Consider the following 23,749-nt stretch of genomic DNA (forward strand, 5'->3'; position numbering starts at 1 on the left):
ATCGAAAGATAGCATGTCCCTCCATGTTTCTGTGTAAAAACATCATAAAAATCATCTGATTGTAGTAAGAACTATATATAACATTATTTTCCACTGTGCCATTATTTAGTTATTTTATTTAGTTTGGAAAAATAAAGCCAAAAGGAAAAATGATGATATGATACGTTTCCCCTCTTACTGCTTCCATAGTATTTAATTAGTTGAGCTGCAGCAGGTGCTGCTGATCATCAGTCCTTAATGAATTGATCATCAGCAGGTCAGCAGATCAGCAACAATGATGTTAGAAAAGCAACTGTTGCTGCACATCAATCTGGAAAGACTTATAAAACCATTTCAAACTATTATCTTATATGATTCACAAGTGGAAACCTTCAAGACAGCTGTCAATCTTTACAAGAGTGGACATCCCAGCAAATTCATCCCAAGCTCAGAGAAATACAGAAAAAAACCCAAGAGCTACATGTTAGAGCCTACAGGCCTCACTGAGTATGCTCAGTGTTAATGTAACAGCACAATTAGAAGAAGACTGAACAAAGTTTGTTTGAAGGGTTACCAGGAGAAAGACTCTTCAGTCTAAAAAGCACATGGAAGCAGGACTGAGGTTTACTAAACTGCATCTGAACAAAGAACAACACTTGTGGAACAATGTCCTATGAACACATGAGACCAAAGTGGAGTTGTTTGGTCTTAATGCTCACCACCATGTCTGCTGAAAACCAAACACAGAAACACTGCATACACACTGTCAAGCATGGTGGTGGAGGACTGATGGTTTGGAAACACAGAATTAATTGAGGGGGTGAACATGACTGTATTCTGTAATGTATGGAGCACCTTTGAAAAAGGTATACAGGGTTTCTTTGACAGATATTGAGCAAACCAGTGCAGCAGCACAGAGCCAAATAGTTGAAATAGGGGGGGGGATGATGTTTTGACCAATGTCTGTGCTGTTTCCTACAGTAGAGGTTTGTTAATTCCAGAAGAGCTGGCAGACTTGGAACAGCTTTTGTGGAGGCTGGCTCAGGGTGAAGGCTTGATGGCTTCATCTTCTCCTGTCCCTCAGTACCGCTCCCCCCTAGGCCTTGATCTCCACCGTGTATTCATCACCTTTTGCTTGGACCACAACCTTCAATATCTCCTCTATACTTATCTGGAGCACTACAGGTGAGTGTGTGCTGTGTATTGTTATAGCCACCTACTGAATTGTTAACGTAAGTTACAATTGCTTTCTCCACAGACTGACACCCAGAAACTGTCCCCTACTGACCAATCATAACCTATCCGAGAGTCAGCCCTGGTTTGAGATGCTGGTTAGGATTCAGGAGATCACCAGAGATCTGTCAGGTAGCACTGCTGCAGCACATGCCCCCTGCTGATTTTGATCTTGCAGTGCTTAGGAATATATATTTAATTACAATTTAACCTCCTGTAAAATAACAATACCATAATTTTCATATGTATTTTCCTTTCTTTGGATGGTTATCTGTGTCTTTTACTCCAGATCCAGGACTGGTCTTTAATGCCAGTTTAACCAGTGCTCAGGTACTATTACCAGGCAGTCAGGCCTCTCTCAGCAGTTTACTGTTAGAAGGACACAGTCTGTTGGCTCTGGCTGCAATCATGTTTGCCCCTGAAGGAATTAACCAGGTGAGTACTGCTCCCACTCTGTAAAACCACTTTTTTATATATAAATACAAAAACCCTGTAATAAAACTTAACTTAGTTAACTGGATATGACAGGACTGTTTTCCTGAATGAAGTGCCAAGTATGCCAAATATTTCTGTTTCATTTGTTTAATTAGAAATAATTAAGTAATTAAGATGCTGACAGAGTGATGACTGGCTTGGCCTTCTTGTATGTGCCATGTGCAGGTGATGGTTCAGAATGAAAGGTCGGGCAGACAAGAGAGGACTGTTGACCCCCAGCTCTTAAAAATGGCGTTGGCCTCACATCCCAAACTTAGAGCTTCCTTATTCCCTTCCGGGCCCAGAGGAAAGAGCCTCTCCTCAGACATCTCTGTGTACCACCTCCTGCAGGTAAACTCACATCTGTCACATACGTCATTAGAATACCGATTTTACAGTTAGTGACACTAAAGCAGTTAGTGTCACTAACAGCAGCAATCAGGACACTAAACCAGTTAGTGTCCTGATTCAGAGCCTGACCTGCAATCATACTGCTGCCCCTCCTGAGGTGATGTTTCTAAAAGGCACTGGAACTGAGGGTGGTGTCTTGCTGTGCTTGTCATAGTAGATTGGGTGCATTTTGAATGTGTGTTGGCGTGCTTCCCCAGGCACTTCATCCTCTGGACCCCTCCAGGCTGTTTGGCTGGCAGGTGGCAAATGCCCTCAACTCAACTGGTAAGAGCTAAAAACCATCAGAAAAGTTATTACAAAGGTGACCTTGTGACTCTTTTCAGCTCAGGATTTTTGAGATTCTTTATCATGATCTATTATCATGCTTTTCTATATACATTTTGTCATGGAGAATTAGTAGTAGCAGTAGCACAGAAAGGGAAGCAGCAGCACTACTCTTTCAAAGCTGATCATGCAACAAGACAACAACCACAAGAAAGTGGTTCTACAAAAGAATGGTTAAAAAAACAATAATTGTCTAACATTTTAGAATTGCTAAGTCAAAGTTATGTAAGCACCTAAAGCAAACAGTTTATGTGAGGAAACCATTCTATAATGAGAAATTGGATAAATTCTTCCAAGCTTTTGTGGGTGACTCATCAGCAGTTATTGCTGTTAGTGCTACACAAAGAGGTCACAGTAAATACTCAAAGCAAAAGGTTCACATACATTTTCTAGATATTCTTATAGATATATTTCATTTTCCTGAATAAATAAATGATCCATTATCATTATCATCAATATTTCATTTTCATTTGTTGGATTGGGTTCTGTCTTTCTACTTTAAGACTTTCAGTAAAATTTCTGCTGATGTTTTAGGTCATATTTATACAGAAATATAGAATATTATAAAGGCTTCAGAAACATTTAATCCCACTGCAGGTTTATTTAGAAATACTAATAATAACAATAATGCATTTTATTTGTTGGATCCTTTCTGAACACTCATGGTCACTTTACATCATAGTTCAATTCAGTCCAGTATTCTTAATTGTTTTCAAGGCACTTAACAGAGACCCAGAGCCTGCTCCTCCTTGAGAGCATACAATGCAATGGTTAACGTAGTATAGTAGCTAGTGTTTCTGTGTAGCTGTATGTGTTTTGGTTTGTCCTTTTTTACATTCATTATGTTTTATTTAAGAAGTATTTATTCGACATAGTATACAAGTGGCAGAGGTGCAAATACTAGCACAGTAGTATGATGTATGTAAGTAGAGGCAGCAGTAGGATAAATACAATAGAAATGAAAGATGCAAGCAGCGATGATCGGGCCCTCGCACTCTGCGCGACCGCCCCCTCCCCGGCACGCCGTCCCTTCCCTCCCCCACTCCCCCCACGAGCTGCGGCGATTTTGCCAGCGGTGGGAAAAAGCCGGCAGACAGAAGCAGAGATGTGTCAGTGCAACAAATCTCTCAATATATGTACAAATTGTTAGTGTGCAGTAACCTCCTCTTTACAGTAGGTGGCGCTGTCCACAGATGTCCACACGTGGGCGGGGTTGGGTCTGTATCACATGTAAAAAATGTGAGGATTTTAGGAGCATCTGTGGTGGAGTTATTTCAGTTGCAGTACCGTATGTGTCCACTGGGTGGAGCCAGACACCATGAGAATAGTGGAGACTTGTCTGTGCATCAAACCTCAAAAAACATTTGATTCATACATGGAAAATGTCCAGAAGCATCAAATCTGTGATCCTCATTTGGCTGTGTAATGACAGGGAAGGATTAAACAGAGTGCATGTCAGTGAAGAACATGGCACTTCCTGTCTCCACCACAAGGGAGCGCCATAGATCATGATGACATAGAGACATTCAGGGAGGGGCTCTGATCACGTGCAGAAAGTTTGAAGCCGTTTGGAGCAAGTATGTAGGAGAGAGAGCTGTTCGTGTATGAATGGCGAAGTGACGCCAGAGCGGCCACGCCCTTTAACTTAGAGAAAAGCTTTTGATAACTTTTGATCAGCAAGGTCTCTAGGTGACAGCGACCGAATATGAAGTCAATCGGTTGAAATCCCTAGGAGGAGTTCATCCGCATACCAAAGGTGGAAATCGCTGAAATTTGACCGCCTAAATCAAAATGGCTGACTTCCTGTGTGGTCTAGATCAATGGTGCAAGAGACGTTTATGTGCGCCTGGACGTGTTCTGTGTGTGTGCCGATTTTTGTCTTCCTACTCTAAAAAAACCCCTATGGAGAGGGGTTTTTTAAAAATTTAAGGGGGCGCCATTGAGCCAATTTGCCCCGCCCACTTACGAGACCCCCATCAGTTGCTAGGACACGCCCCCCGTGAACGTGTGCATGAATTTTCATGATCATAGAAGGCCGTTAAGGTCATAAAAAACTCAAACGTACTCTCATAGCGAAGGATCGACAGTCGGCGCGCCACCACCATTGCACGCAGCTTCACGGCCTTCATAGTGTAGCTTCACCAACTAGTTGGGAAGGTTCTAGACGTGAAATGAAGTTGATGCTGTCAACTATGTAGGAGCAGTACACGTCAGAGTAAAAAGAGGTCGTTTCCTGTTACCAGCAGGGGGCGCCACGAGTAAGTCAGGGTTTCAACATATGGAGGTGTTCAGGGCGGAGCCCTCATCATGCTCATAAAGTTTGAAGACGTTTGGATAAAGGATGCGAGCGTGAGAGCCGTTCAAAGTTACATGGTGAAATCATGAATTGTCACCAGACTTTGGCGAGCCACAGAGGCCACGCCCTGTAAGTTAGAGAAAAGCTTTTGATCAGCAGGTCCTTTAGGTGACCTCCAGCAAATTTCAGGTCAATCGGGCAACAGCTCTAGGAGGAGTTCGCTCACATACCAATGGTGTAAATCGCCAAAATCGCCATTTTCCATCCAAGATGGCGGACTTCCTGTTGGGTTAAGGTCATGGTGTCAAGAGACTTTTTGGTGCGTCTTGGTATGATAAACAAGGGGGCGCTGTAGAGCCATTTTGCCCCGCCCCTTTGCAGCAACAAAATATCAAATTTTTCGCCACCCCTGATGAGTGTGCAAAGTTTCGTGAGTTTTCGTGCATGGCAAAGGGGTGAAAAATGCAGTTAAACAGGCAGGCAAATAATAAGAATAATAATAATAATAATTAAAGCTGCAAGCAGCGATGACGGGCCCTCGCAGCCCTTGCGGTCTGCGGGACCAGCAGCCGCCGCCTCCCCTATCGTCCTATGACCTCTCTCCCAGCTGTACCGGCACGAGCTGTGGTCTGCAGGGCAGAAGAGTACAGCAAAACACACATGTACAAAAGCCAGGTCCTCCGGCCAGTAGATGGCGCAGTGACCGTAGCATGTCAGCATGTCAATCTGTGCAGCGTCCGATGTTAAGCATGACTGTAAAGTGTCATCCACATAGGATGAAGTATGAGGGAGATACAGCCAAAAATACATGTATTTCCTGTGCGTTGGCGAAGGGTCAACTTTGTGGCGGCACCACGGCCAGACCGTGTGACGAAGTGCTGTGTTTTTGATAACTTTTGGTCCCTAATGCCTTAAGAGTAAGCAGAGCAACTTTCAGGCGGATTGGAGAAATCCTCTAGGAGGAGTTCGTAAAAGTGCGGGGAGTGAAAAATGCAAAATGGCGCAGGTATTGTAAAATGGCGGACTTCCTGTGCGTGTTAGAGGATACCTCCAAGAGACTTTTTTTCTTGTCTAGAGGTGATACATATGCGTACCAATTTTCATGTCTGTAGGTCAAACGGGGAAGCAGATCTCATTCAAGGGGGCGCTACTGAGCCATGTGGCCACGGCCAAATATGACGATGAGGTGATATGAAAAGGTGCACAGGGGCTGATGTCAGGATAGAGTAAGAGGCAGGTAGGATGAACAAACCAAGAAACACAGCAGCTTTCTCTATGGTGGGGAAGGGGCACCTTTGTGGCGAGGCCCCGCCCACACGGTGTAACATCAAGCTGCATTTTTGATAACTTTTGCTCAGCCATGTCTTTAAAACCAGGTGACAAAATCTCAGGTCTGTCAGAGTATTTCCCTAGGAGGAGTTCGTTCAAATACGAGGTGTGGAAAATGGAAATCAGACTGAACACAATTCATACCGCCAGTAGGTGGCGCTATGAGAGTTTCTGGTCATTAGCATATCAATCTGTTCAGAATGACAGACTCAGCATGCCTGATTTTTCTCATCCACATTGGATGAAGTATGTGGGAGATACAGCCACAAACACATCCATTTCGTGTGTGTTGGCGAAGGGTCAACTTCGTGGTGGTGCCACGGTCAGACCGTGTGAGGAAGTGCTGCGTTTTTGATAACTTTTGGTCCCTGACCTCTTAACGGCAAGCACACCAATTTTCAGCCATATCAAGCAATTCCCCTAGGAGGAGTTCGCGAAACTGCAGGGTGTGCAAATTGGAACATGGCGTTGTTTTTCCAAGATGGCCGACGCCCTGTAGGGGGTGGAATTTTTTTTCCAAAGGCATGTTTCCTGGCATGAGGCGATACATCAGCGTACGAATTTTCATGGTTGTAGCTGTTACGCTGAATATTTTCAAATTCCAGGGGGCGCTGTAGAGCCATTTTGCAAGTCACTGTCGTGGCGACAGTTTCAGATCGCCATTTTTCGCGAACCAGACCTGTGTGCCAAATTTGGTGAGTTTTTGAGCACGTTCAGGGGGTCAAATTTGCGTCGAATGACGCGGAAGAAAAAAAGAGAATAATAAATGCTTGCATTTCAATAGGGCTCTTGCACCATTCGGTGCTCGGGCCCTAATAATAAACACAGCAATTACAATACGGCCTTCGCACCACTCGGTGCTCGGGCCCTAATAATAAACACAGCAATTACAATAGGGCCTTCGCACCACTCGGTGCTTGGGCCCTAATAAACACAGCAATTACAATAGGGCCTTCGCACCACTCGGTGCTCGGGCCCTAATAAACACAGCAATTACAATAGGGCCTTCGCACCACTCGGTGCTCGGGCCCTAATAAACACAGCAATTACAATAGGGCCTTCGCACCACTCGGTGCTCGGGCCCTAATAATAATACCTACAATTACAATAGGGCCTTCACACCACTCGGTGCTCGGGCCCTAAATAAACACAGCAATTACAATAGGGCCTTCGCACCACTCGGTGCTCGGGCCCTAATAATAAACATTACAATTACAATAGGGCCTTCGCACCACTCGGTGCTCGGGCCCTAATAATAAACATTACAATTACAATAGGGCCTTCGCACCACTCGTGCTCGGGTCCTAATAATCCTTGCATTTCAATAGGGCTCTTGCACCATTCGGTGCTCGGGCCCTAATAATAATAACTACAATTACAATAGGGCCTTCGCACCACTCGGTGCTCGGGCCCTAATAATAAACATTACAATTACAATAGGGCCTTCGCACCACTTGGTGCTCGGCCCTAATAATAATAAACATTACAATTACAATAGGGCCTTCGCACCACTCAGTGCTCGGGCCCTAATAATAAACACAGCAATTACAATAGTGCCTTCGCATCACTCGGTGCTCGGGCCCTAATAAACACTACAATTACAATTGGGCCTTCGCACCACTCGTGCTCGGGTCCTAATAATTCCTTGCATTTCAATAGGGCACTTGCACCATTCGGTGCTCGGGCCCTAATAATAATAACTACAATTATAATAGGGCCTTCGCACTACTCGGTGCTCGGGCCCTAATAATAAACATTACAATTACAATAGGGCCTTCGCACCACTTGGTGCTCGGGCCCTAATAAACACTACAATTACAATAGGGCCTTCGCACCACTCGGTGCTCGGGCCCTAATAATGAGTTGGTATAATCCAATGTAGTAGCAACGGCAACTGCTGACTTAGCAAGAGTACAGTAGTCTTACATATACTACCACATTAACAACAACAATAATAGCAGTAGTACTGTGTGCTAATATAATAATTACAGCAGCGCTACTACTTGTAGTAGTAGAGGCTATAGTAGAAGTGGCTGCAACACCACAGTATTATACTTATGAAAGTATATATGGTAGCAGCATGGCAGCTGTTCTAGTAGTACTGATACTTAGGTCAGATTAAAACTAAGTATAAATTGAGTTGTTTCTCTACAGAGACGTCCGAGCTGCCTCATTTCTCTAGCCCACAGCTGGTCAGCAGGTTCGCTTTGGTGGAGAACCTAGACTTCCTGTACTACCTCCGTCATGGCCGAGCGTCTTTTGCATACGCCACTTTCATCGTCCAGCATCTGAGCAGTGGCAGAGATGTGAAGCAGTTGTGAGTATGCCTATTTTAATTAGTGTCTTTAAATGATCAGTCAGATTTGCTCCTTATCTATCCACTGTGTGGTGTCCATCAGGAGTCAGTCTTTGGCCCACTTCCTTTCTTCCTGTATATACTTCTCCGGATCAGTTGTTTAGGTGCTTATCAAGATAACACTTGATATCACTCACCACTGCTGTGCTAATGGTACTCTAATCTCTACTTTTCTGCAAAACCCAACAATCTGATCCAACTGTTTTTACTCCATAATTGTCTAACCCCCATCTGTGTTTTTTTCAGTGTTTTATTACACTTTCTGCACCTAAACCCTGGCAAAATTGAAATTCTTATAATTGCAAGACATCACTACTGCTGTTTTAATTTACTGGCTGATTGCAACGAAACCCAATTAAATCCACTGCAACAAGTCACACATTAATTTATAATCCATACTTTAATCTTCAGTTGACTTAATTATTGTAACCTCTTAATACATGTCTTATTCAAGCTTCTCTAAAATAGTCACAAAAAGACCAATCCAAAGCAGCCAATGTGATAAACACCTGTTTGCATGTGATAAACACCTGTTTATCACATGCACTGTAATAATGTACCCATGTTTCTTTTCTAAGCTTCTACTTCCAAAAACCCAGCTTTATTGGCTAGGTTTCTCCAGAAATGACTGTTCTGCTACCTAACATTCAGTGTGTGTGTTTCAGGCTCCAGTGGGCCAGGCAGCAGGTGTACAGGTTGTCCCTGCAGTCATTCAGCGTGCCCTCTGTGGCTTCGGCTGCTGTTTGCTTCTGTGAGCTGCTGGGAATCTGCAGCCTAAAACTGAGGGTCGATGTCAAGGCCATGAACATTATCCTACAGCACTGGAACCAACGGAACACACACACCCCTCCAGCACAGCATCTACAAACACTGGGTAAACACATGCAATATACACACACACACTATGGTACTTCATGACATTATTTGCACACATTACATATACTTATCCTCTCTGTCATTTGTTTCAGTCTTTAAAGGTGCAAAGCTGGGAGAGGCAGAGCCTGGAGCAGCAGGGGAGTTGATTGGTTACCTTGAAGCTGCTGTGACAGACAGCTTGCAACAGAAAGGCATCAACAGGTTAGTCCTGCCTCCCTAAATCTGAGGGCATCCTGTCAATATGAGTAGTATTGCAATTTATGTAAGAAAGCTGCATGTCCATGTTGTGTTAGCTTAAAGGTTTTAAAGCCTGTTTAGCTTTTAACAGCTTTTCCTGTCATATATATGACACATAATTTGCACTAACTACTGCAATAACGCTCATGTGTGTATCTATGGGTCTTTGTGTGTGTTATCCATCAGGTCATCCTATGAAGCAGGTCAGGAGTGGGCAATACCCATTCAGTTCTGTCACCTCCACAACCTGGAGTTCAGCTCTGTTTACCCCACCCACTGTGCCAAAGACAAACAGTTCATCCACTTCTTATTGTTTGTCCAGTTACACAATTTTCCACCACAGCAGGTGAACTCACACATCCCACAGCAAGAGAGGATTTGGTACAACAGCACTATCATGGACATTTGGCCTTTTTTCAGTGTAAAGTAAATCTGTCTTGTCTCATGTCACACTCCCTCACCCACCCCTCCAGGTGAGGTCACTGCTGGCTCATTTTGACCCCACCCTGCAGGCTCACTTGAGCCTGGCCTTCCAGGATCTGCAGGTGTACAGTCAAAAGAGAGGCTGCGACCCAGCGGAGCAGTCAGAATGTCTAAGAGCAGAAGAGGCATCTAGGAGCGTGGAGCACCCCAGGGAGCTCTTTCAGGTCCTCCTGCAAAGCCACGACGAGCAGGCTCCCTGCAGGTACCTGCTACAGGAGGCACTGGTGCAACGGTGCCCAGTGCTGGCTGTACTGGCAGCCTGTATACAGGTAAATGGAATGTTAATGTTAATTCAAATGTTTAATTTATTAGAAAAAGTCTCTGTTGAGGTGATTTATGGTGTATTGTTACAGCAAGAAACATTCATTGGTCTAACATCTTAAGTGCACGTTATAATACCATCAAAATATTTAGTTATAACAAAAAACTTTTCACGGTAAACCACAGATATTGTATCTTTTTTTATTTCAATATGAAAGAAGAAAAAACACTGTGGAAACATGATCCATACACTACACTATGGGGAAAATAGGCAGTTAAAGTTCACAAACAAATATTCAGCTAGTTTGGGGGATGCAAAAAAATTAAACTGTATCGCTTTCCCTACTGTTATCCACCTTCTTATGTCTGAGGGTGTTGTCCTTTTCTCCATTACGCCAGTGGAGTTAATTACATCGATTAGGAGAGTCAAGGTGAGGGGGATTCTTGATATCTCTAGATTAGTTAAATCCTAATGAGTAGAATGACTCTGTGACTTTTTCTGCTGCTTTACCAGCAGCCTCAATTCTATTCATTGAAATACTGTACCAATCTTAACACCTACTTTGTGGATTGGCACCAGATTTTGTATTGCTGATCATGGTTGTTTTTCAGAAATATTTCAAACAACTTTTATTTATGAATTTCTTCTGAAGGACCAGTAATGTATTAAACAAACTTGTGATTTGTGATTTCAGAGCACAGAGCTGCTGCCATGCCTTTGCGTGTGGGTACTGACCTCCATCGATGATGTCACCACAAGGAAAGCCACCTCCCACCTAGTCGAAGCCCCACAGCACCATGAATGGACCCTGCATGACTTGTCAATCATCTGGAAGACGCTGCTAGGGTTGGGCATTGTCAGACCTCTGCTGCGAGCCTTTGAGCTTTTTCAGAGGGTAACAACATCATTATTTTTTTTTATACTAGTGCAGCATAAAACCGGCCTCTCCGTTTTTTAAAAAATGCCAATTTTTCACAATTCACATTTGCAAGAAACAGTAAAATCAAATTATTTACAAACCCCTTATTTAATGTTTCAATTACACATTTGGCCGAATTAGGCCACTTGCCCTAAAATTATTCTTTTTTTTAGCACAACCACAAAGCCACAATTAACTCCATTGCAACCTGTCACGTGACAAAATTTATGTGAATAGTCAGCTGATCAGGAGGAACTATTCGCATTTTCACAGATATTAGATATATTTATTTTTCTAAATGTGTTATTCTGCACACAGACATGTCCTAATTCTGTCTGCTTGTAGCTATGATTGTGCTGTTTCCATAGAGGTGCAGGGTTTTATGTATTGCAGTGAGTGAAAATGTGACAGTGCTTGAAGTTCAAAGGGTATACGTAGATGTGTGCAGGTTCTGCATATAGTGCTGCATGAAATTAGAAAAGATTATACATACTGAGTTAGAGTTCTGTTCTTGATACTACCCATAATAAAGTGTGACATCACCTCACCAAGGTTTAGGACAGCGCCTCCCAAAATATATTACATCTTTGTAAAAAGTCTTGAAATATGCAGCATATTGTAGTGGTGTGGAAAGTCCTCCATTTTCTCATTGACTGGTTCATCAGTCGGTCGGGCCAGTCGGGGATGAAAAAGTAAGAGGACAGGCACACGTTATCACTTTCAAAAAGCAGGGTTTTATTCACTCAAAATTCTAATTAAATTACTAAGCATAACGAATAAACCGGATTAGCAAACAAGAGGTCAACAAAAACACATATTTTTTTTTAACCTTTATTACAGTCTTGGCCATGGCTGTGCAGTCAAAAAAAGTGTGGTTATAATGTAAGTCTATGGGACAAAATGGGAGATGTGCTGTGCAAAAACTAGTAATGCAATAAAGTCAATTTTTTTACTGATGTTTGACATGACCAAGACTGTAATAAAGGTTAAAAAAAATCCAGTCCACATTCACCTTTTCTATTAAAAATGAGCCATTTTGTGTGTTTTTTTCCAATTTTCAGCACCACCCCTTATAAAGTTGGTGATTAAAGGGTTAAAATCCTGGGGGGAAATGATTTTTTCACTACTTTTGATTAGAACTGAAGTTAATTAAAAGGTCTATGCAAAACAATTTCAAAAAAATATTTATCTGATATATTTTTAAAACCGTTAAAGTTAGGGGACGTTTTTGTCCCGAACAACACATAAGGGGGTAAAATTTGCCCACAGTGTACTGTTGATCTATGAAAAATGTTAAAATCATAATCACAAAATTTATGTAAAATTAAGCTTGTTGAGCAAAAATTATTCAATTTGTCCACATATTGACAAAGTTATGGCCAAAATAAACAGAAAAATTTCTCTCAGAGGACAAACAATGTCCCGAACAGTGCATAAGGGTTAAATAATGTGAAACTAAAGCAAATATAATGAAATAAGATTACCATAACTTGGTGTGACTGGGCACAGTCACCACAAAGCCTCTTGACCAATTTAACTACAAGTATAGTCAGTGCTAACAAGTAGCACAAATGTTTTCCTCTGTTTACCTGTCCAGGACTGTCCACTGGTGTTGGTGTTGAGGATGTTTGAGTTGTGTTGTGACTACAGAAACTTCACTGAGGCCAAATCAAAGCTGCTGGACTTCCAGAGGACGCTCATTGCTGTGAGTCCCACCACAACACTGTTTACAGAACTATATCAGTTGGTCACGACATTTGCTTGCAGAAATACATACAGCTGTGTAAAATAAAATCAGACATTGCTGGAAAATGATTGGTTCTATTATCATGTGTATTTTTTTCCAAATTGTTGCACAGAATTAAAGCTGTTATAATAAATAGCACTTTCTGAGAAATTTTAAGCGCACCGGCAGAAAAATTAATCAACCTGCGACACAATTATTCACATTATTCCCAATTTTAATTGTTTTTACTAACAAGAGATGAGGAAATCTGCTCTCTTTCCTGCCTTTTTATGTAGCAGTTGTTCTTTTTTATAATTTAAAATTTTAGGCTTTAAGGTGTGCCCTATAGTCCCTATTTAGATTTAAATTGTTGGTGGTCCTGCTGTCGGCAGTAAGGAGAGTGAGAGTGTTTTTTTGTGAGCTTCATTTGTTGTATGACTGAACAACAAAAAATGTCTCTCTCAAGAGAGATGGACAGCAGCGAATATGGAAAAAATAAGTTGATATACGGTAGCAAGATCAGACAGGTTGTTGGCTAGTAGATAGGCTGATCTCTGAAAATGTTGGTGTTTTTCCAGACCTGTTCAGTCTTTTGTTTCTTGTACAGCTAAGAAACGGTGGCCCAGTATCCTCAGGGGGCCTCCCCATGCAGTGGGTGGAGAGCCAGGCATCTGTGCTGCTCCTCACTATGTTGCAGCGCTGCACCTCCCAGTACGACCTCCACCGACTGCTGCAGCTCCTGGCTGATGTCAACAAACTCCTCAAGTCCAATGGTAATTTGTGAGAAGTCTGTCACAAACATGTCTGATGCAGGCAGATGTTTGATTATCACACTTCTTCAAAAATGTTTGGTCATACCCTTTGTGTGTGTGTGTAGGGTCAGACTTCAGCAAACTGAGTCAGCTCAGCGAGTTGCTGCAGGGATCAGAGGTCAGCTTGTCACCCAGGCTGCTGCAGAGCAGTTCCCCCTCCGTCCAGCAAGAGGAGTTCCAGGCTGCAGTGGATGCTCTGCAAAGCAGGGGGCGCTACAGCCAGGCCAGACAGGTCGCACTGCTGGCTGGACTGCCCATCCATCGTCTGCTGCTCAGCCAGGTCTGATTCACCAGTGTACATCCAGATTTGGGTTTACATATTAAACTCAAGTGATACTTTCTTCACACAGTTTGTTTTTTATTAAAAAAAAAAAAGTTTTTTGATCTGTTACTTTTATTTGTTTGTTATCTGTTAGTCTTCAAGGAGAGAGAAGTAACACTTCAAAACGCAATATTTATTATATTCATTCCATCAATTTTCACAATATGAATGACTTATCTTTCATTTGTTAATACTTAACAGCTGTTTAGTTGGAGTTATGATCAGGTTGTGCATGTAGAAATGCTCTGAATTTCTTAATATTTTGTTTAATCTGTTAAATCTTTTTTTTCTTAGAAGAAGATGCTCACTGCTGTCTTAACAATTATCTATTGCACAGTACACTTTAAGCATCTACTTGTTTGTAGTTGTTTTCTTTGCTGGATGCAGATCACTAATCCAACCCTTCTAAAATAGTATAACATCTTACACTACTACTACACTACTGACTACTACTGAAAAAGAGATTTTTTTTTTCTTGTTAAAGAAAATGTAAAAACAAAAAATGACTATTTATGCATCTAAGATTATGATAATACCTTTTTTATTTTTGTTTTTTCTGATATCTTTGTAGCTGCTTCAAGAGGTAAACTCACAGAAGACCAAGCAACAGTGGAGGAGACTGGAGACCCGGGTCACTTTTTGGAGGAAATGTCATGAGCAGCTGAAGGCTGACAGCACTGATCCAGAGTCAGCCTTTCACTTCTTCCTGTCACAGGCCGAATCTGAAATGGCCACACCATGTGTAGAGACTCAGACAGAGCTGCAGGATGTCCAGGAGCGCTGCCTGCTGCTCCAGCTTGCCGCTCACTGGCTCTCCCTGATCAGCCCACCTCCATCGGATGAACTGAAGAAGCTGGAGAAAAAGCTGTGGCTCAACAAAATCCGAAAACACATTCTGACCATCGCCATGGAGAAGGAGAGTGTTTTTAACCTGCCACCACCAGCTGTCACACCTGAAATGAACACCTATGAGGTTCTTATGAAGGAGTTTTGCTTCTCAAACATATCTGAACTGAATACGGAGACCTGCCTTAACATGGAGGGACTCCCAGGTCCCTCTAAGGAGCAGGAGGAGCTTAATGTGGAGTCAGAGTTAAGTCCAGAGGAGAGAAGGGTTCTGTGTGTAATGATTGGTCCGCTGCTGGATGCAGGCAGTATCCATGAAGCCAGTCGTGTCTGCCGTTATTTCTCCTTGTACCACTCAGACATGTGTTTGGTGCTGCAATGCAGAGGCCTGGCATCTGGAGACCTGAAACCTGAAGCACAAGAAGAGGCTTCAGAAGATACGGTGAAGAAGAGCATGACCAGCTGTAAGCTTCACTCAGACCTGCAGTTTATATCTGTACAGTTGTTCGAAAGTTTGTACCCCCTCTTTTATTTTTTTGAAAAAAAAAGATTAAAACATAATAGTTGTTGGGTAATTCTCAGCTAAACAATTTTTTTTCCATTGTGGCATTATTTATTTAGCAAAAATGAAGCCAAAGTGGAAAACATTTTCATTCTGCATCCCCTGTCCCTGCAGTCCTTGATGAATTGATCATCAGCAGGTGTACAGACCTCTCTGGCCTACAGTGCAGGCCTCACTGAGCATGCTTATTGTAATGTGACAGCACAACTAGAAGAAGACTGAACAAGTCCCGTTTGTTTGAAGGGTTACCAGGAGAAAGACTCTTCTGTCTAAAAAGCACATAGAAGCAGGACTGAGGTTCACTAAACTGCATCTGAACAAAGAACAACACTTGTGGATTACAAGTTGTTCCTTTTGGCTTCATTATTGCCAAATGAATAATAGCAGGAAAAAAGTTATATGTTGTTGTTTGTCTGTGGTTGTATTTGCTCTCCATCAGTTAGCCTCCTGTTTAGAAGCACACATTATAATGGTATGTGTAGCTATAGCTACAAAGGGATTGAAAGATAATACACAAAAGAATATAATGAAATGGCATAAATGGAAGCCTACAATTGAACCTTGAGGAACACCACCACTTATAACTCTAGCTAACGGTCTTCCTTCTTTAGTTTACCTTCTTTTTCCATCCCTTTCTCTCACCAGCTCACTCATTGTCCAGCCTCTCATCCTTTGTGATTCTCCCCCTTCCTGAAGATGAGGTCACTGTCCACCTCCAGAAACTAGTGGATCAATGTCGCCATGGCAACAGCTACTGCAAACAAGTCCTCAGCCTCTACCATCTCTCCAAAGTATATACCCGCCTCCCAGAATATCACACAATGCATAATGTTGAATGTTGGTGTTTGCTAAACTGCATCAGTAACCATAATTTAAAAGGCATCATTTTTGTGTGCCCCTTTCTCTCCAGGAGCTGCAGTGCTCTTTCAGTCAGATACATAATGAGGACCCCTCCTCCATACTGGAGATGCTGCTGCTGTCAGACCAGCCAGAGCGCTTCAGGAAGGCAACAGCCTTCATCAAAGCTCAGGGTCTCTCTGCAGACAGTGTAGCTAAGTTAGTTTCTTCTGCTGTGGTGCAGGCACTGCTGGCCTCCACCCAGGAGCTGCAGCCTGGTGAGAATAGAATTCATTTTATATATTTCAGGATCTTTGTATATTTTTTCAAACATACCAAGTGCAAGTCTCTAAATCTCTAAATGAAACCTGTCTGTGTTTATGTGAGCAGTGGATAACCAGGTATTCAGGCCATCGGATGGGCGGGACTCACTGCTACAGCTGATCAAACTGTGTGAGGACCCGAACCTGGTGGGACTCAAACTGCTTGAAAACTTCAACAGTGTGCCACTGAGAGATCTGAACTGCAGTATGACACACTAAATGCACTTTCACAAAGTACCTCACACATACAGACATTTTTGAAAAATATATATGTATTATATTATGAAAATATCTGTATATCCTTCAAGAATACTTCGAATACTGAAACGTAAAACCACATTTGTTTGTCATTCTTTTCCTTTGCAGTCTTTTTAGGTTATCCTGTGTGACAGATGCAATTTGGCACAACTCTGTTCCTGATTAGAGTAGAGCTCAGTAATCATGATTGGCACTTCACAAAGCAGTTGGATGTTGCATTTATATCTACAAAGATCAATTACTGCCCATCACTACCAACTCATCTCCTGCTGTACACTACCTCTCAAACAGACACAGCTAGTCCCATAAATAGTATAGCAGCTAGAAAAACATGGTATTGTACACTAATTTGATTTGAGTCAATGCTGCCCCCAAGTGACTAGTAGATAAATTACACACGTTCTTAGCATGATAAAAGGATGAATTATTACTATTTTAAAATGTCTTCCTTGTCTCCTGTAGTCGTTGAGCTGCTGATCGTGGCTCATGACTGTTTTAGTCTTACCTGTAATATGGAGGGGATTGTCAGAGTGCTCCAAGCCGCTCGCCACCTCAGCTACACCTACCTAGCCCCAGGAGAACACTACAGCCTGCTGGTATGTCCTAATGCACAAACAGATTGCTCATATTCAAATTGTGCATACACATTTTACAGTATAATATAATGTGCAATAGCTCGATATAAGGATTGATAACATATCCCTCTCTGCACCCCCCCTTTAACATCTCAGCCTGACATAATTTCCAACCAGCCATCAGAAGTAACACACTCAAAAATGTAAATATAAGGCTGTTACTGCCACAGAGGGTAGAGGTTTCTGCCTGACTCCTGGTTAAACCCATCATAGACCACCAGCAAGAACCAATTAACTGGCTGGACCCACAATTTATTCCCTCCCAATGACTAATATCGCAGTTTAGAAACTGACAGTAATGTCTGTTTTGATGAGTTGATTCTGTTGTTATTTTTGGTTATAAGGCAGTGAAATTGGAGAGATTGTGTATATGTGTGTAGGTGCGTCTGCTGACAGGAATTGGCAGGTATAATGAGATGACCTACATCTTCGACCTGCTGCACCAGAACCACTGCTTTGAAATGCTGCTCAGGAAGAAGGTGGACACAGAGAAGGGGCAGGTTAGACACACGCACGCACGCACGCACGCACGCACGCACGCACGCACGCACGCACACACACACACACACTGTTTTGCGATGACACCAAGTTCATTGGTGAAACATACCTAAGTACATTGACTTGCATACTGCTGCATAAGGTTACATTAAAAGACACTGGATAGGTTATGATTTTTGTATTTTCAAAATTAAAGCTGTGGCTTAAGCCTGGAAGTGAACAGTTTGAGATCAGATATGGTCTTAATACCTGAGTAATGTAGTTACTTTAATGAAATCTTTTATTTTAATTCAAAGGCACTTTTTGAATAGATAACATTCAAGTATTTTACAGCTTGAAAACATTGGCTGTCATGATTGATAACCAGGCGAACTTCTCTGACCATGTTGACTCTTGCCCACTTGTGTTGCTTCACACTATTCAATATAAGAAAAACTGTGCTGTACCTAACGCAACATGCTGCCTAGGTCTTGGTAGATTATTTCTTGCCTTTACTACTGTATCACTGCATAGCAGGCCTAATGAGTTAGGTGTCACAGCTACAGATGGTCCAGAACGGAGCGGTGCATCTTCTTTTCAATCAACATTAATTGAGCTGCGGTAGCTACCTCTAGCCGCCCAATACAAATCAATAATCTCGCTGACAAAGTGACTCCTTATGTAAGAGTCCTTACGCAATAAACACTGTATTCCCCCAACAATTTCCTCTGCCACTGATGCTACTACCACATGGCAAGCCAGACTATATTCATTACAAACTCATTACTAATTTGTAATTCTCAAAGTTGGGTTAGCCAGCTAAATGGAAAGAGAACTGGGTGTCCCTCTATCTTTAAGAAGCTCTTGAAGACACAACTCTTCAAAACAACCTCCTCTCATAACATAGCTAACAACCCAACATACCTCCTTTTCATTCTACCACTATCTCCTTGAGCTGCAGTTTATAGCACTTAAATGTGTAGTTTATGTGATTTGTAGTGGCATTTAGTGACCAAGCAGCATAGAACAGTCTGTGGGAAAGTTGTGAAATTTGGCGCGCTGATTCAGATTAGTACCATGATTATTTTCACAAGTTTCATGTCAGCACTATCAACTGCTCAAAGTTAGCAAGTGCAATATGCTTGGATCAAGATAAATCCAATGCACCCTATGGCATGTTTTTTCCAGTTACTTAGATTTTGGATTTTTTTCAAAAGTAAAACTACATTTTCAGCGGTCGCATAGTTTGTCCAATTCATGAAATTTGTTGCACATTGTCTTTAGACTTAAGATTTTGAAACGCTCGGCCTGCTGTGGCCATTTAAATTTGATGGTGAAATCGTCTAACAGGAAATGAGCTCATATCTATGCAGTGCTTTGACATATTGTATCCAAACTTGCTTCCAAAACTGAGCCCTCTTTCCCTCCTGTTGCAGAGCTCCAGCTTGAAGACTGCTCTCCTTGACTACTTGAAGCGCTGCCTCCCTGCAGACAGCGAAAAACACAACATGGTGGCACTGTGTTTCAGCATGAGGAGGGAGATTGGAGAAAACCACGAAATGGCCGCCAGAACACAGCTGAAGATGATTGAGTCTCAGGCCTGGGGTGAGTCCGGCAAGAGTCCACATCTCTATTGTTTGATCATCAGTGTGGGTGATGCTGTTTTGTGTCTGAACAGTCGTCACTCCTGAGCTGAAGAGTTCATTAGTCAAGGTGTTGGGCCTGCTGAAGGACGCTGCAGAGAGCTTCTCCAAGGTAAGCTCCTCTGCCTGCTCATTTTTAATATAGGGGGGGCTTAAAAGTTTGTAAAGTTCTGACCATACAAGAAGGAGAACCCTATCAAATACGTTAAGTAATTTCAAAAAATAATTTCACTTTGTCAGATATTTATTCAGGAATATGATCCAATGTCACATATATGTGAGTGGCACAAGTATGTGAACCTCAAGGATGAGCAGTTTATTTGAAGGCCAAATTAGAATCCATCTGTTTAGAGATGACTTTAATCAGTGCAGTATCAGTGAGTGTTTGTGTTGTTTAGGGGTCAACATGTGTTTTTTTAAGGGGTTAAAAAAGGTTACACAACCATCTCTAAAGAGTTTGGACTCCAGATATCCCCAGACAGACTTCATTACCCTCAACAGGAGTGATCTATCAACAAAGCTCACTCCAAAAACAGGTCATGTAATAGGAATCCAGGGTAACGTAAGGCCTCTCTCTCTTAATATTCATAATTCCACCATCAGGAGAACACTGAAGAACTATGATATGAATGGCAGAGCTTCAAGAAGAATAACACTGTTCTTCAAAAAGAACATTGCTGCCTGTCTATAGTTTGCTAAAGGTCACATGGACAAACCAGAGGGCTGCTGGGAACATGATTTTTTGAAAAGATGAGACCAAAATTTGTAGAGGTCACAGATGATCCCCAAAATAAATAAGTATAAATATTCAGTTTCATTTGTTAGATATCCAGAAATATAAAAACATTCTAAAGGGTCACAAAGTTTGGGGCAGCATTGATGCCTCCCAAGACAGATTCTCACTCTGTGTGTGTGTGTGTGTCTGTGCGTGTGTGCGTGCGTGCGTACGCTACCAGGACTCTTGTGTGCGTCAGGCAAGCCGCTGTGTCCAGACAGCTAAACTGGTTGCTCTTCAGCTCCATTTCCTAAACCAGGGATCGGACCTGCATATTATCAACCTGAGACCCACAGAGCTACCAAACGCCATCTTGGCTCTGCCTCGATGCTACCAGGTCTGTGTTCTTCCTCCCACTGACAGTCTTCAGTGACACTCAGTACATTAAATCCAGTGTTTCCTGTCCCTCAGGTGTTCGTTGTGTCAGAGGCTTACAGCTACAACCTTGACTGGGCTGAGATTTTGTACCAGAAGGTAATTCTGAAGGGAGACTTTGTTTACCTGGAGGAGCTCAAACGCCACCGTCCACTCACCTCCACCCTGTTCGAGGACATTTTCAAAAAGTAAGTCCATACTGGTGGTCAGAATTGACAAAGGCTGAATGTCTGACGATAAAAGTTTGATCTCAACTTGGCCGTGTATTTCAGGCTAGCCGGCGCTCCCAGCAGCATCGCAGCTAACATGAAGCGCCTGCTGACTCACTGTGATGACGTGTACAGCCGCTACAGGCTGGCCTACCAGCAGAATCTGTATGATGTCACCAAGACAATGCTGCAGGACACCAAGACCTCAAATTATCTGAACGACAGGCTTGCCAGCTGATCAGCCAATACATGTATTTACATCAACCAACTGAATAAAGTGTGCACATTGAGAGTTTTTTCTGAATAAAATAATATAGATTTATGAAGATAATAATAATAGTGTTACAGTCACAAGGTGACTAACTGCACTAACTGCAAAAAAAGTTCACAATTTATATATATAATATAATAACACTGTAAAAAATACAATAAAGATGCCTTTCAACCGTTTTGTATTGGTTTTTCTGCTTTTAATAAATAGAAACAATTTTTCACATCTTTATAATTGTCTTAATTAATAGGCACCCCACTACCCTATTAGGGTAACATTGTTTTATCCATACAATTTTAATTTAAAGGTTTATATTCATGTAATATTGACTTTTTTGTGTTATCTTTGGGTTGTGTCATTAGCAGACAAGCTCAGATAATAATAAACTTTTGATATTGTTTATTTAGCAAAATGAAGCCACAAAGAAAAAAACCATACTAAGCATGATTTAGTAGCCTCTAGCACCACCTTTAGCAGCAATAACATGAAGTAGTAGTTTCCAGTGTCTCTCACATCATTATGGAGGAATTATGCTCCATGCTTCTTCACAGCATTGCTTATGAACAGTCCTCTTACGGTCCCACCACAGTATTTCCACTGGTCTTAGGACTAGACTTTTACTAGTCCATTCCATAACCTCAATTCTTTTATTTTTCAGTCATTTTGATGTAGATTTGTAGCTGTGCTTTGGATCAAATAGTTTGAAATGGTTTTATAAGTCTTTCCAGATTGATGTGCAGCAACAGTTGCTTCTCTAACACCATTATTTATGTCTTTCGCTCTTGTCATTGTGCTAACATACACCTGAATGTTCCAGAACGTCTGTTTTTATAGAGGTCTGTACACCTGCTGATGATCAGCAGCACTTGCTGCAGCTCACCTAATTCAACCCTAGCAGTAAGAGAGGACGCAGTATTGAACATGTTTTTTGTTTTTCTCCTCTTTGGCTTCAAGGTGGGAAAGTCTCAACAGAGGTTTTATTTTAATGCATTTTAAAACTCACTGTTGTTCTCTGTTCCTCCACCAGATGGTGTTCCATGCTCAGTACTATTCTCCTGTTACTCTCAGCTCTTTTCTCTTCTCTCTATCTGTTTATTACCTGTTAAGTTGTGTTTTTTACCATCACAGTAAATTGGCGCCATAATGTGAATATGATTGCACATGCAGATAATATGTTGGAGTCTCTCTGGGTGACTTCAGCAGAGCTTTGTTGCCGAAATAATATGATATTCCACCAGGTGTACACTTGATTTTTTTTCTTCCTCTGTTAAATTTTCTTGAACCATTAACTAGATTTCCAGCAGTTTTAAGCTGCTGAAACTTGCAGATGCTCTGTCTTTTGTTCTCTTATTACTGCTGTAGGCAGTGCTGATGGGCAATAAGCTGCAGATTGTACACAGTGTGCTGAGCTGAGGATGATGGGAAGCAAGTTGGTATTCATCTGTCCATGCACACAACAGTGTCAGCTTTCTGTTTATCAACAGTAAAGTCATCAAGGACTTGGTCTCATTCATTAGCCCTAATTAGAAAATGAAGGTTTTCAGCATATGTTTGTCTCTTTTACTCTTTTTGTGTATGTTCTTTGCTGCTATTGCTGTACTTAATTCACATTTTGTAGTGTGTTTTTTTACTCTGCGGTCAGACACCTGAGAGTCACTCAGAGCTAGAAGTCTCCTTAAAGAAGTATTCTGGCAAAGATACTCCCTCTAAAAAACAATCACTGGGTTTATAAATGGCCATTACAAAGAATAGCAGTGTAATTGGCTGGTGAAAGGCTTTGTAATGGGGAATATCTCTCTTTGGCAGATGCAGTTTTAAGCTGTAAATCCAGTTCTACTTTTCAATGTCACCAGAGATCTAGTCGGTGTTGCCCATGTGACAGACAGATGAACACCTCTGTCTACTTGTTCTGTCAGAAACCCACGGGCTTCTGAGTAGCTGCTTTGAGTCCCTTTGATGCCATGATGTTGGCAGCCTAAGTCCACCTAAATTCCTGGTTAACAAGGTGGGCAGGCTCACCTGTCAGCACTCACCTGTCATTCAAAGCAATCATGCCCTTAATTATGCCAGATTTGTGTATTATTATTATAATTAAAACCAGTAAATCATATAAAAACTCACTCCACTAACTTAATAGAGGCTCAAATTGTTTTTGTTTGTGATTTTTGTTTTGCTTTTTGTTTTGTTTGTTTATGCTGTGCTTTAGTTGGCAGTCCTGTTGTGTAATATGGTTTTATTGTATAGTACTATACACAGATAAAACTGCTATTTAACTCATTATTATTGCCAAGTTTGAATAATAATACCAACTTTTATCAAAAAAACTGACATTAACATCTTATAATGATAACATTATTACACATTTTTTCTTTCTATATGTATATTCTGTATATTCTAGTGACTTTCTCTAACCCCAGTGTATCACCTTCAAAATAAGTGTAACTTTAGCACTATAGACGTAATTTTATCACGATTTACCAGAAAAGCTGTTAGACAGGT

At 41.7% G+C, this 23,749-nt stretch overlaps 1 protein-coding gene across 2 annotated transcripts in view; it reads left to right on the plus strand.

Moving 5' to 3' along the window:
• The window catches only part of spg11 (SPG11 vesicle trafficking associated, spatacsin), a 30,747-nt gene extending 9,318 nt beyond the window's left edge, over positions 1 to 21,429 (plus strand). Inside the window, exons 16-40 of one of the 2 annotated variants that reach the window (XM_028431964.1) lie at positions 961 to 1,164; positions 1,238 to 1,344; positions 1,502 to 1,647; positions 1,873 to 2,037; positions 2,295 to 2,361; positions 8,201 to 8,363; positions 9,068 to 9,276; positions 9,371 to 9,479; positions 9,702 to 9,861; positions 9,989 to 10,267; positions 10,955 to 11,155; positions 12,777 to 12,884; positions 13,513 to 13,678; positions 13,783 to 13,997; positions 14,611 to 15,349; positions 16,093 to 16,238; positions 16,358 to 16,562; positions 16,675 to 16,812; positions 17,328 to 17,461; positions 17,881 to 18,000; positions 19,414 to 19,582; positions 19,656 to 19,732; positions 20,577 to 20,732; positions 20,807 to 20,958; positions 21,043 to 21,429. In XM_028431964.1, the coding sequence (XP_028287765.1) occupies positions 961 to 1,164; positions 1,238 to 1,344; positions 1,502 to 1,647; positions 1,873 to 2,037; positions 2,295 to 2,361; positions 8,201 to 8,363; positions 9,068 to 9,276; positions 9,371 to 9,479; positions 9,702 to 9,861; positions 9,989 to 10,267; positions 10,955 to 11,155; positions 12,777 to 12,884; positions 13,513 to 13,678; positions 13,783 to 13,997; positions 14,611 to 15,349; positions 16,093 to 16,238; positions 16,358 to 16,562; positions 16,675 to 16,812; positions 17,328 to 17,461; positions 17,881 to 18,000; positions 19,414 to 19,582; positions 19,656 to 19,732; positions 20,577 to 20,732; positions 20,807 to 20,958; positions 21,043 to 21,217 (4,510 nt within the window). In that variant the 3' untranslated portion in view covers positions 21,218 to 21,429. The remainder of the gene's footprint in view (positions 1 to 960; positions 1,165 to 1,237; positions 1,345 to 1,501; positions 1,648 to 1,872; positions 2,038 to 2,294; positions 2,362 to 8,200; positions 8,364 to 9,067; positions 9,277 to 9,370; positions 9,480 to 9,701; positions 9,862 to 9,988; positions 10,268 to 10,954; positions 11,156 to 12,776; positions 12,885 to 13,512; positions 13,679 to 13,782; positions 13,998 to 14,610; positions 15,350 to 16,092; positions 16,239 to 16,357; positions 16,563 to 16,674; positions 16,813 to 17,327; positions 17,462 to 17,880; positions 18,001 to 19,413; positions 19,583 to 19,655; positions 19,733 to 20,576; positions 20,733 to 20,806; positions 20,959 to 21,042) is intronic. The other variant, XM_028431965.1, reaches the window with a different exon arrangement.
• Positions 21,430 to 23,749: the final 2,320 nt, after the last annotated feature.

The sequence above is a fragment of the Parambassis ranga genome, chromosome 19 (assembly GCF_900634625.1).
Source record: "Parambassis ranga chromosome 19, fParRan2.1, whole genome shotgun sequence".
NCBI classification, from domain to species: domain Eukaryota; kingdom Metazoa; phylum Chordata; class Actinopteri; family Ambassidae; genus Parambassis; species Parambassis ranga.